Genomic DNA, 13,099 nt, shown 5'->3' on the forward strand with positions numbered 1-13,099 from the left:
TGCATCCTGGCATTGGGCTCTATGGTGAGCCAAGTGGGCCCCCTAGCCCGTGAGGGAGGCATCTGTAGTGATGGTGGCTTGCGGGGTAGGAGGAGAAAAAAGGGGAACCAGTCATGACCTTGGAGAGGTCGGTCCACCATGTAAAGAAGACTAGGACCGTCTGGGAAAGTCAAACTCTACTGTCAGTATGGTTTCTGTGTGGTCTGTAGATGGAGAGGAGTCACATCTGAAGACACCGCATGTGGAGGCGGGCATGGGGCATTACGTCGGTGCAGGCTGCCATATGTCCCAGAAGGGAGAGACAGTGGCAGATGGTGGTGCGGGATTGGCAGCGTAAGTTCATGATTGAGGAATTGAACATAGTGAAGTGGTCCTCTGGGAGCAAGGCATGTGCCACGATTTAATCCAGTCAGGCCCCAATAAGGTTGATCATCTGGGAAGGGACGAAGACTGACTTCTCCTTGTTGATGCAAATGCCAAGGGAGGTAAGAAGGGTGCGAAGAGGTAGGATGGCTACGATGAGGACTTGGGAAAGTGCAATGAGGAGCCAGTTGTCTAGGTAAGGAAACATGGGGTAGGCCAGGCATCGCATGTGTGTGACTTTTGTGAGGACTCATGGAGCTATAACTGTACTGAAGGGGAGCACTCAGAATTGGTAATGGTGGTGTCCCACCATGAACTGAAGAAACTTACGGTGGGCCAGGTGAGTATCAATGTGGAAATAGACATCCTTCATGTCGAGACCTGCGAACCAGGCTCCCTAGTGGGGAGAGAGGATAATCAACGCGAGCGTCACTATGCAAACCTTGGATTTCTTAATGAATCTGTTGAGTACTCAGAGGTCCAGGACAGGTCTCTAGCCTCTGCCTTTCTGTGGGATGAGGAAGTATGCAGAGTAAAAGCCATATTCCCTGTAGTGAAACAGGACAAGCTTTATGGCACCCTTGAGGAGAAGAGCATTGGCTTCTTGTTGGAGGAGGGATTAATGGGATGTGTCTCCCCAGGGGGTCCAGGGTGATGAAGAGACAAGAAGAATTCTATGGAGTTTCCATGATAGATGACCTCAAGTACCCGTGGTGATCTTGCCCCAATTGTGGGAGAATGGGGCAAGACGGTCCCCTAAGATGATATGGGGTGCCGCAGTAGGGATCGGGAGTGGTTTGTAGATCTTGACTAGTATGTCAAAACTGCTGTTTTGACTGCTGCTGGGTCAAGGAGGTAGTTGTGGCAGAGGCCATATATTGTGGCCTGTGTGACTATTGACCTCAACATTGTGGTTCCTTTTACTGCTGATAATACGGTGGGTAGGGGGCGAGTGGTCGGGGGCAGAACAATTGTTTCTACCTGCACCTCAGGGCTGGGGCATAGATGCCGAGGAAGTGGAGGATAGCTCACGAATCCTTTAGGGAATGGAGGATTCATCCATTTTTTTTCGTTGAATTGTTTTCATGTATCGAAAAGGAGGTCTTCAGTGGTGGTTTGGACCTCCTGCGGGAAACCAAAGAACTACAGCCATGCGTCTCTGCGGAGCACAACACCAGTTGCCAGTGACCGAGAGGCTGTGTCGGCCGCATCCACAGCAACTTGGAGGCCAACTTTGCCCTGAGCTTCCCCTCATCCAAGAAAATTTGGAACTGCTGTTGCTTGTCTGCTGGCAGTTGATCTTTAAACTCAGCGTGTTTTGAGAAGTTAAGAAAATCATATTTCGCAAGCAGGGCTTGATAGTTCGCAATGTGAAATTGGAGCCCTGCTGAAGAGTAGACCTTCCTGCTGAGCAGGTCAATCTTTTTTGCCCCTCTGTCCGGGGGAGTGGAGCATTGGGGTTGCTGGTGGACCCACTCCATTGCTGCGTGGATCACTAGAGAGTTGGGAGATGGGTGGGTGAAGAGCAAATCTGCACCCTTGGCGGGGATGAAGTATCTCTATTCAGCCCTTTTGGGAGTGGGAGCACAGGAGGCGGGGTATGCCAGACCGCTTGTGCTGGCTGTAAAATAGCCTCGTTGACAGGAAGGGTCATGCAAGAGGGTCCCTGCAGTTGGAAGATGTCCAGTAATTGATGGTGTATGTCCTGGACTTCCTCCGCCAGGATTCCCAGAGCCATTGCCACCCGCTGGAGCAGTTCCTGCTACAGACGCCCTCCAGGTTACGCAAACCCGACTTACTCAAATCCGCACTTACGGGAAAAGTTCCGTAAGCTAGAAATAGGAGGGTTTGTTTGTTTGTTTTTGTTTGTTTGTTGTTTTGGGGGGGTGTTTTTGTTTTTTTTTTTTGAGTAATTGTCGGGTATACGTTTCCGACTTATGCAAAATTCGAGTTACGCAAGGCATTCCGGAATGGAATGCTTGTGTAAGTTGGGGAGCGTCTATATTGACAGTAGTTGTCAGGTGGGGCGAGCAAGGCAGGGATAAACGCCTCATCCAGGGAAGAGGAGGCCACAGTCGGGACCAGCGGGACCGGTTCAACGTCTGGTTTGTCTTTCTCGTAAACAGAGGTTGCCAGATGGGGAGCGGGGGATGGGTGATGGGCGTTGAGTTTGGATCACAGGGCAGCCTATAAGGCCCGAAGTAAGGGTCTCTGCCTATCAGCAGGTCCCATGGGTGAGTGGAGAGGAGCGGTGACCTCAGTAGAGAGCAGTGGGTCTAGGCGACCAGAGGTGTGGGGTGTCGTGGGGTGGCGCTGAGGGTCCAGGCGGCATTAGGTGAGCTGGTGGGATGGGCGGTAAACGCAAGGGGGAGAGCACCGGCGTGGGCACAGGTGAAGCCGACAGTACCATTAGATCGTGTTTCTTTTTTGCCTTACCCTCAAGTCTGGGATCCTTAGGTGGTGGAGTGGTCAGGTCAATGCACGACTTCTCACCCGACTTGGCACAGCTCAGGGAGGGAACGCTGCGTCCTGGTCGGGGATCTGCTCTAGTGGCCATGGCTGTACTTTTCCCCCTCATGGCGGGGCTTCTTCGACAGCCAAGGTACCAGTGGATCCGGTGCTTGGAGGAGCGCTGGTCACCGGTTATGGAGGGAGGGTGTGTGTGTGTGCACCACCAGTTCTGCCAGTTCCAGGTCTGAATGCACACACGGGCACATGGCCTCCTCCATGAGGACCTTCCTGTGGTGATGATCTCAAGGCCCTTGCATTCAGGCCTGGAACACTTTGCAAATGCTGCAATGGATGGCAACATGGGCCTCTCTGAGGCAATACAAGCAGTGTTGCTGCTCGTCGCTCACCAAAAATGAGCATGGGCACAATGCACAGTTCTTGAAGCCAGGCTCACAGGGCATAGTCCCTGTATTTGGGTGGCGGGGGGGTTGCCCTCCAAAGAGGGAAAAAACTACACTAACTCTACTAACTGCAAGGAAAAACAAACTATTTACAACTATATACAGATAAAAGGGCAAAGATCACTATCTCAGCGGAGCTAAGAGCATAGAGGAACGGGGGTTCCAACTCCAGTCATGCAGCAGTAGGAGGGAACTGGAGCGGCATTGACCCACACAGCCTATTATAGCCTCAGCTGCAAACACAAGGGAATGCACGATGCACGTGTGGGTCAACGGGCACTGCTATGAAAAACTTCTGGCTCTGGTACATGGCACACCTGCGCATCCACGTTTGCAATCCGTATATGGACCATCACTCAAAGAAGCAGCAAGATTATATACAGATGTGGAAATTGATTTGCCACTATTTTACAACTACTATATTTCACTGTTTCAAAACATTTGTGGTTTCAGACAATACAGTGCCTAATCAAGCCTGTTTCCTTTTGTCTCATCATGTTCATTTTTGTCTCCATCCTTTTTGGCCTGCTTAAACAATAATACGTTGACTTTACTGAATTTTTCTAGCATAAACAATGCCAACACTTTTGGAAGTGCTTGCTGTACTTGTACCGCACCTCAGCAATAGTGCATGAGGATAGCCAGCACCATTGCAGGGCTATTGTGAACAGAAAGCTGCACCAGTATAATGCTTTCATGCAGTACTCCTACCCCAGGCAGTCACACCTTTGAAAGTGTTGATGGTGGTGTTCTCTACTGCAGACAAGACTACTCAGCTTTTTCAAGTCTATCCCAGACCTTCTCACTTAGGAGTAATTTTTAATGTAAAGCCAGAATCAGCGAGCTAAACAGAAAGGGCTGTTGTCCTGAGATGTTTACATACTTGAGGGTTGCATGCTTTGTTGCACATATGAGAGGCTCCTTGCATCCCTCCATTTCTCCCCCATCCCCACAAGTTCCATGTGTGTCATCCTCCCATTTCCCTCTATTTCAGGAACTCCCTACAACCCCTCCCTCATGCCAGGGGCTCTCTTGCCCCCTCCCCACAATATAATCCCCCATCTTCCCTTCCCAATTCTAAATTAGGTCTCAAAAATATTACACATTTCAATGTAATAGTTGCTTGAAGGTGCTTCGTGTTTGTGAGGTAATCCAGTTTGGAATAAACTTTGGATATGGGAAGAGAGAAAATTTCACCAAATCCAAATTATGTGATACGTTGAGAAGTATTCTGAGCTGTTACCCTATAAACCTAAACATTTAAATGGCCACTGTCACCCCCGGGCTCTCAATATTTTATTCCCTCTTCATTGCCATTTCCCTGTGATTGATTGCATGCTTCTGTCTTATCCAGATGGCACTCATGGTACACATTTGAACTCCACAATTCTACATGGAAACCCACGCGTTATCCAAGCTTTTGACACCATTGGTCACTGAAATAAACTGATGTTGTTCTGGGTGGCTAAAGGAAGATGAGTTTGCTTATCCTTAAGGCACCTAGACCTCTGAGGATCATGATGAACATGGAAGATCAAGGGATGAAGGGGAGAAGGTTTTAAAGATCTGTGATTGATAATGGGGCTGAAGTTATTGATGGATCTTTTCCCACTTGTTTCCAAAAAGCAGATTTGTTTTTTCAGGGAAGGCTCCCCTTCCTCTCTGTTTTACGATAAATCTGGGAATGCTGTCTGAGCATACTCAGTAATGGTCTGCTACCAATGGTGTCAATTGCCACACACAGCCACTCCATAAGGACCGGGTAGGGTCGTGGGAGGTCTGCAGATACCCAGTGGTTGTGTTCTGCAGAGGGTGAGGGAATAGAGCAGGTTCTTGAAATGTTGTTTACAACTAGTTGCTGTTTATTACTGAGTGCTGAGTGGCTGATACATTTTGCTGCTAAAATGTGTAGTGATGGAGTGTTCATTTCTTTTCAGGAATTTTGTGAATACTTTTATTCAGTTTAAGAAGCCCATCATTGTAGCAGTAAATGGCCCAGCCATTGGACTTGGAGCATCAATATTATCTCTCTGTGATGTGGTTTGGGCTAATGAGAAGGCTTGGTTTCAGACACCGTACACTACTTTTGGACAGAGTCCAGATGGATGTTCATCCCTCACATTTCCTAGGATAATGGGCCTGGCTTCTGTAAGTAACTTTAATAAAAATAAATAATCAGCTTTCTGCCCCGTTAGTGCTTTATCTACAGTGATCCTGTCATGTTTTCATTGGTGCGTGGATTGTAATTGTTTTATGAAAATGGTTCATGAGAAATAAATATATTTTTTGCTTATCTACTCTGAGTAGGCTGTGACGAGGCCTCCATGGGTATACAAAAGAGGAGCGAGAGGGTGCATGGGCTAATTATAACCCTTCTCCTTGTGCAAGGCTAACTGGTTGTAGTGGCAGAGGTCTCCCCAAAAGGGAAGGAGAAGGGAAAACTGGGCCACAAACATGCTTCCTCTCCCTCCATATTAGCCAGCAGATCTGGGCCAGCACATGAGGGATTACATGCTGCATCCTGTAAAGGTGTGAGGCAGAGACTGCTCTGTTCCCCCAGTGCTCCTAAAGGCATAATGCCTAAGTCAAGCACAACCATACTGGAGTATTGCATTTCTAGCTGCCACCTATAATTGCTTACTTCTCACAATCTTACCTTAATGTGTAAAATATGTCCATGTATTTTCTCTGTTTCTCTCATGAGTAGCCTCGTCAAACTTTCCTAAGATGCACATATCAGTTGAAGTGGCTTTGTTTAATATTAACATATTAATAACCTGATATTTTATTTCTCAAGTGTTCCAATAAGACACTTTTGTTTGTCACTCCTAAGTGTTATGCCAGGGAAGTGTGTAGTCTATAGGATCAGTAGGTTAAAAACATGTTCCCATATCATGTTACTACTGAAACTGCATTTACATACAGCTTAAAAAAAAAAAATCAAGTGAAGGGGTAAAGTTTAAAAAAAGCTGAAAAAAGCCACAGTTACCTGCATTATTTTTCATTTTGCTTCATACTACTGTGCATTTTATTTCATAATATATATGCATCCTTCTGAGCAGCATTTGATGTTAGACCTGCAGCATAAGCCAGTATGAAATTGACTAGCAGCTCCATGAAGCACGTGCCTAGGGCTGCCTGAATTTTTTTTTTTCTAGAACCCCCCCCCCCCACACGCGCACACACACACACACAAACAGATGCACTTACTGATTGATTTAGAAGGAACTTTAAATTTTTATTTTACTAGTGTAATTAAAGTTTGAATAGATTTCATAACTAATTAACAGACCTCATTGTGAGACTGCCAGATACAGTTCTTTAATAGAAAAATTTAAATGTTAGATTAATAATTTTTTCATGCTGGTGTCTACTCTAAGTGAGCAGTCATTCCTTTCCATTTGTATTTGGTTTCTAGTTTTGAGAAACTTTGTGACTGATAATTTTTTAGAAAGTTTGAGTTTAGATTGCATGAACTTTACATGTTCCTTGGGGAATGTATTGATTTTTCTACTTGTAGCAAAAATTATTCTTAAATTAGCTGGTTCTGGATAGCCAGAGACTGAATACTGGACTAGATGGACCATTGGTCTGATCCAGTATAGAAATTCCTATATTGTTGGGTTTTTTTAAAAATAACCACGTTCTAGAACATATTGTCCCCTAAAATCATGTTTATAACCTGTTGGGAGAGGGGATCACGTGCTAATTGGATTTTTTAAAAATAAGGACAAAATGGATGGAGGAATTGAAACAGAATGAGTAGGAAACAGGAATGAAGGAACAGTACGTCTGCATGGCAAAAAAGCCCCATGGCAGCGCATCTCAGAGCCCGGCTGTACAGCCTTGGGCTTGCGCTATAGTGCTAAAAATAGCCATGTAGCCATTTGGGCTTGGGCTCTATATCTTCGGGAGAAAGGGGCTTTCAGAGCCTGAGCCTGAATGCCTAGAGTTATTCGTAGCACCATAGCTCAACCCTGAGTCTAGAGCCCTGGGTTCAGACTCACTGTTTTGTTTTGTTTAGACATACCCAAAAGCCAGCTTACCACTCAGAGTGTTAGTGAAATGTATTGTGTCATTACTTTTTACATTTTATTCTATTTCTATGGGAAATGGCTAATAGCGCTGTCAATTTTCAGAGCAGAAATACAGGTGTTGGTTGCAGAATATTGTTGACAGCAGGACTCTGGTCAAATTGCTGTTAACGTTTTGGCATGTATTGGAGCTAGATCAAGAGCTAAGTGCCAGCCCATAGCAGAAAGCATTCCCCTTCAAAACCTGTGAAACCATAACACTACTGAGTGCTTACTTCAAGTTGGAGAGGCTCTGCTGTTTCGTAGCTTGTAAATGAGATTTAACATGACCACAACATTTTTCATTACAGTTCTTTCTTGTTGAAAGAGCTCAGCCAGATCTATCAGGTTCTAAAGGAATAAAAAGTCACTCTGGCATTCATACACTCCTACAGATGGTAAATAATTAGACAAATTACGTTTATAAACTCCCAAGTAGATTTGTAATTACAAAAAGTAAATTCAGTGTTAGTTCAGAAGTTCTTCACTTTGTACCTTCTCGCAAAAGATACTTCCTTTTCCTGATGTGTTCACTTGACATCAAGTGCGTATAAGATAGTCCATGATGCAACATTCTTATAACTCTGTTTAGCTACAATTTTGTCGGTTAACAGCTATCACAAATATACTTTCCAATTTTGCAAACAGGTTCATAAACTTTTTGTTAAACTTTTTACACAAGGTGGATTTATAGGTGGATCTACCCAACACCTTCTCTTTTTGTACATGATTCATAGCTTCCTTTCTGCAACTTGAGATGGAAATCTATTTAGTGTCTTCCTTTGGATCTGCAAATATAGTGAAACTATTCTATGAAACCTCTCAATACATGGTGTAGTCTGTGTGTTTAGTGGACTGGGCATCAGTAACTTTATTTGTTAGCAAGAACTCAGATCTTTTATTTCACTGTATCATTAAGTCACTTAATCATGCTGGGCCTTAAGTTTCCCCATCTGTAAAATGGGGATAGTGATTTGTAAGTTATTTGAGATCCTTGGATGAAAGGCTAAGAGCCAAGCATTATTCAATTGCTTATCTTAAAAAATGCTAAATCTGTCAGATCCGTGTCATATTTCTTCTCTGTATTCCATGAGCTCTGATACAGTGGCCTTGTCATTGAGTAATGTTTCAGCTGCAAATAAATTTACTGAATAGCCTTGTGATTTCCTTTAATGTAGAAAGTAGCAACTCGGTATTAAAGAAAGACTATCAATGCAGCAGCTACTAAGAATGGAATAGAATGTTAAAAGATAGAAATATTTGTGCTTAAAGTTAAGGGCAAATAATACATTTTACCATATTAGCATAGGTGTATTTAACATTAGAAAATAATACACATTATTTATAATAGTGCACTAACTCCTGCATGAGAGAATTATCCTGCACTCCAATATATTTTCTCATTCCATGCCTATAATCCATTTCATAAAAATACTATTTAAAACTAGGCCTCAAAGATTCAGAAAGAACAGAAGCTCTATCCACCTACTCAAAACAACTGTTTTTAAATTAAGTATTAAAACAACATATGTCTGAGGTAATTAGAAAGGAGGAAATACTATGAACCGGATCAAAAGTTCATTCAAGTTGCTGTAAAAACTCCTACTGACTTCAGTGGACTTTGGGATCAGGCCCTGTGAGAATATCACATTTTAAATATTTAAAGTCTCAGTGGTAAAATTTTTAAGCTGCAAAATCTGTTGCTGCATGACTTAAATATGCTTTCTTCCAATACAGAAAATGAGTCAACTGAATGGTGATCTGTGGAGGAATGTTACTGTTTGTTAGTGCTGCAGAAGTCAAAATTAAACCACTAAAACTAATCAAACACAGGAGATGCATCAAACTGCTATTTGTAATCACCTCCATCTATTTTCCAGATTTTTTTTTTAATGTTGCAATCTAATTATGATTTATTTTTAGTATGAGTTATAAATAGCACTATTTCAAGTGAATTACATCTTAACCATTCATGAATGGAAAAAGTGTGACTTTTCTCAAGTATTTATCTGGTGATTTCTTATTTAATCAGACGCATCTCTGATTAACTACTGAGTTATGATAGTTGGCAACACAATAATTTTAACATCTATTTTCTTTTTATATATTACTGATGTATTTGGATTAACACTGGAGAGCTACAGTACAACCAAGCATCCCAATAGTGCAGGCATTTTATTAACATTTTCCTTTAAACTTTTCTTTTGTCATTACATTTCATATCAGAAATAACTTTTTATCCCCTCAGGCAAATGAAATGTTATTCAGTGGAAGGAAGTTGACTGCGCAGGAAGCTTGTGCAAAAGGATTGGTATCTCAAGTGTTTTGGCCGGGAACATTCACACAGGAAGTAATGGTTCGAATTAAGGAACTTGTCACATGTAATTCAGTTGTAAGTTTCATTTTATTTTCTTCCATTTTATAAATAGATTAATAATGAACTACATCATTCACTCATCTTTCTAGAAACAATTCGCATGGAATACTTGAGATAAATTATGTAGATTGGAGCACAAAGTTTTAATAACGCATTCCAATATTATTAGGCTCATCATTAAAGAATAAAGAGGTCAAGGAGAGAGGCACCTCTCAAATTATCACACGCTGTAATAGATTCTAGGATTAATAACACAAGGCAAAATCTAAGTTATTAAGAGTATACTCCACATAGAAAGAGACTAATACTAACTCACTCCAAATTAAAATAGTTGCCATAAGAACTGAGCAGAAATACAGAAATGAATGGCAGGTGTATTGGGGGGGGCGGAGGAGGGGAGGAAGAGAAGAGTCTTTGCTTTAACACCACAGTGTGGCTAACTCCTCTGTGTTTAACAGTAGCAATAGTGTAGTCCAGGGGTAGACAACCTATGGCACGCATGCCGAAGGCGGCACGCGAGCTGATTTTCAGTGGCACTCATACTGCCCGGGTCCTGGCCACTGGTCTGGGGGGCTCTGCATTTTAATTTAATTTTAAATGAAGCTTCTTAAACATTTTAAAAACCTTATTTACTTTACATACAAAATAGTTTAGTTCTATATTATAGACTTAGAGAAAGAAACCTTCTAAAAACGTTAACATGTATTACTGGCACGCGAAACCTTAAATTAGAGTGAATAAATGTAGACTCGGCACATCACTTCTGAAAGGTTGCTGACCCCTGGTGTAGTCAATAAAATCAGTCAAAAAACAAACAACACTGAAGTTTCCAAATTTGGATGGAAAATAATCCGTGATTTTTCCTTCATCTCAACAGCTGGCTATAAATACTAATAAAACCAGGGTGGGGTGGGGTGGGGTGGAGGAGGAGAATTTTTTAACCATCTTTAAGTACTAACAGTCTCAGTCCCTTAATGACATACCTGCTCAAAGTAGCTTTTGGGGTCAGCACTTCATTTGCCCTAGAAAGAAAGAACAGACTCCGCCACTTTCACATCAAAGAACCACTTACACAATGTAACTTAAATATTTACCAACATTTTATCACACATCAAGAGACTAATATAAATATACTTGTACATAAGAACCATGAGTATAAAATTCTGGACACTCCGTTAAATTAGGTTTAAATTCTCAGAGATGCACATAGTAAGAAGATACAGGAGCCTTTCTGCTCCTGCCCACAGGTGGCAGTTGCGCTCCTGCCAGCTGGAGTTTTACCAAAATGCAAAGTATATTTTAAACTACTAGATAGTCACAATCTTCACAACAAATCAACATCAGTTTCTGCTTTTATGAAGTCTTTGTTTTCGGAGCAGGGCAAAAGAATTGTCTAAAAATCATCAACTTTAGCATTTAAAAGCAGCCTATGAAATTTTACTTAAAAATAAAAAAAAGCTATTTTTTAGATGTAAGGTCTACCAGGTTATAATTCAGACAATCCTGGAAAACACAGTGTTGTGATCAGAATTTACCAAGTTGTTATATGACTTCTGTCTCTTTTAATACCATCTGTAAAGTCTGGTTCATACTCAAATATTTCCACTTTTATCTGGCACAGAATGAAGAAGCTCCTGTATTTACTTTATGGAAAAGTAACTGCTCAATGTTGGACATATTGTCCCCTAGATTCGTGTGCATAATTTCTCTTAGCAATATTGGGATTTGCCCACATACATCTACAGGTGACTATTCCACTTTACTAACAAACATTTAGCACACAGATTACTAATATCATTTGTGGGTTTTGTGTTACAGGTGCTTGAAGAATCCAAAGCTTTAGTCCGTAATATCATGAAGGTGGACTTAGAACAAGCAAATGACAAGGAGTGTGAAGCTTTAAAGAAAATCTGGGGCTCTGCACAAGGGATGGACTCTATGTTAAAATACCTGCAAAGGAAAATCGATGAATTCTGATGAGATGTGCACTGACACTGGAATTGTATTTACCTGGACATCTGGGGCATAAAAATGCCCCAATTTTATTTTGAAAACCTGTTACCAAGTCACCCATAGCTCAAAGCTTGGGGATGGGATTGGAAAGACCCTCACGCTTATTGTCAAGGGGTTGTAAAGTACTGTATCTTAAAAAAGAAATGAACAAAAAAACTCTCCCTATATATATATATATATATATATATCTTTATATACACAAACTAAAAATTATAATGGAGTGCACTACCAAACATCTCTTTGAGGCTCTAGTTTTTGTTATCATTGGCTAGTACTGTATCAGAAAGAATGGGGTGGGGGGGGGGAATGAATTGTGTTGTATTATTTTGTGTGTGGCAGGGAAGTCTGAATAATGCTTCCCCCCCTTCACTAAAATACAGAATTGAAACGGGTATTAGCCAACCCCTACTTTCACGACCCAACAAGTGGCTTAAGATAAGGCATTGTCTTGATCTCAGAAGAAGGTTGAAATACCTCAACTAATGGAACATTCTAATTTTTTTTTGTTTGAGAATAAAACCCTATAATGAAAGATTTAATTAGATAAATATCCCAAAAAGAGTGTGCTCAGGAGCTATGCTAAGAAAACACTCAACCCCTTTTTTGGGGGGGAACATGTCTAATTCTTACTTAGATAGCATAAAGAAACCACTGTCTCTTAGGGGGGGAAAAAGCTTGTTTTGCAGTATTAGTGAATCACTGAATATCTTATGTATATGAATATCCTAAGTTATAAGTTAGTTTTAGTGTTTTTTTAAATAGTTTTGATTTTTTTTAATAACTACATAAGTGCTTCTGTTGCTGGGTGAGAATACTACTTTCTACACAGTATGGTTTTTTTTCTATTTGCTGGATTAATTGATGTATTACACCAAAAATGCATTTTAGGTTCACTTAGAATATATTTTATTTAAATAAGTTAAAATTCTTTTGGCACACTATTACATACAAAAACTCCTTTTATAAAAAACTACCTTATAGTAGATGTTTAATGTTCTTTGTCTATGCTTTTTTATTATTTTAAATATACACTATATATACACAATATGGTGTAAAAGAGTGCCCTCTGTAAATAGACCTATTTTGCATTCCTTTCAGGACTGGTTACTGATTCCTGACTGCAGATATCTACTATTACTTGGGTATCTGTGCTTGCAATCTTATTGAATGTATTATGAAGAATGAAAAATCAAACCTTATTTTTGTACAGTTTTGAAGTTTATACTTGGAACTGACCACCTCCCTTCCTAGTGGAGAGCTGTACAGTATGTAAATTGCTTTTACCTTGGATTGGTACAGTATTTTTGCATCTGTGGGACCTACTTTGTTCTAGTAGTTTGAACTATATATAAACTGTACAA

General features: G+C 41.2%; 1 protein-coding gene across 1 annotated transcript in view; it reads left to right on the top strand.

The window, feature by feature from the left end:
* The window catches only part of LOC112118945 (chromodomain Y-like protein), a 168,049-nt gene extending 155,999 nt beyond the window's left edge, over nucleotides 1–12,050 (top strand). Inside the window, exons 5-7 of the mRNA XM_024217451.2 lie at nucleotides 5,213–5,423; nucleotides 9,597–9,740; nucleotides 11,544–12,050. Of these exons, the coding sequence (XP_024073219.1) occupies nucleotides 5,213–5,423; nucleotides 9,597–9,740; nucleotides 11,544–11,702 (514 nt within the window). The 3' untranslated portion in view covers nucleotides 11,703–12,050. The remainder of the gene's footprint in view (nucleotides 1–5,212; nucleotides 5,424–9,596; nucleotides 9,741–11,543) is intronic.
* The last annotated feature ends 1,049 nt before the right edge of the window (nucleotides 12,051–13,099 follow it).

Source organism: Terrapene carolina, unplaced genomic scaffold (assembly GCF_002925995.2).
Source record: "Terrapene carolina triunguis isolate 2854851 unplaced genomic scaffold, T_m_triunguis-2.0 Scaffold56, whole genome shotgun sequence".
Taxonomy (NCBI): Eukaryota; Metazoa; Chordata; order Testudines; family Emydidae; genus Terrapene; species Terrapene triunguis.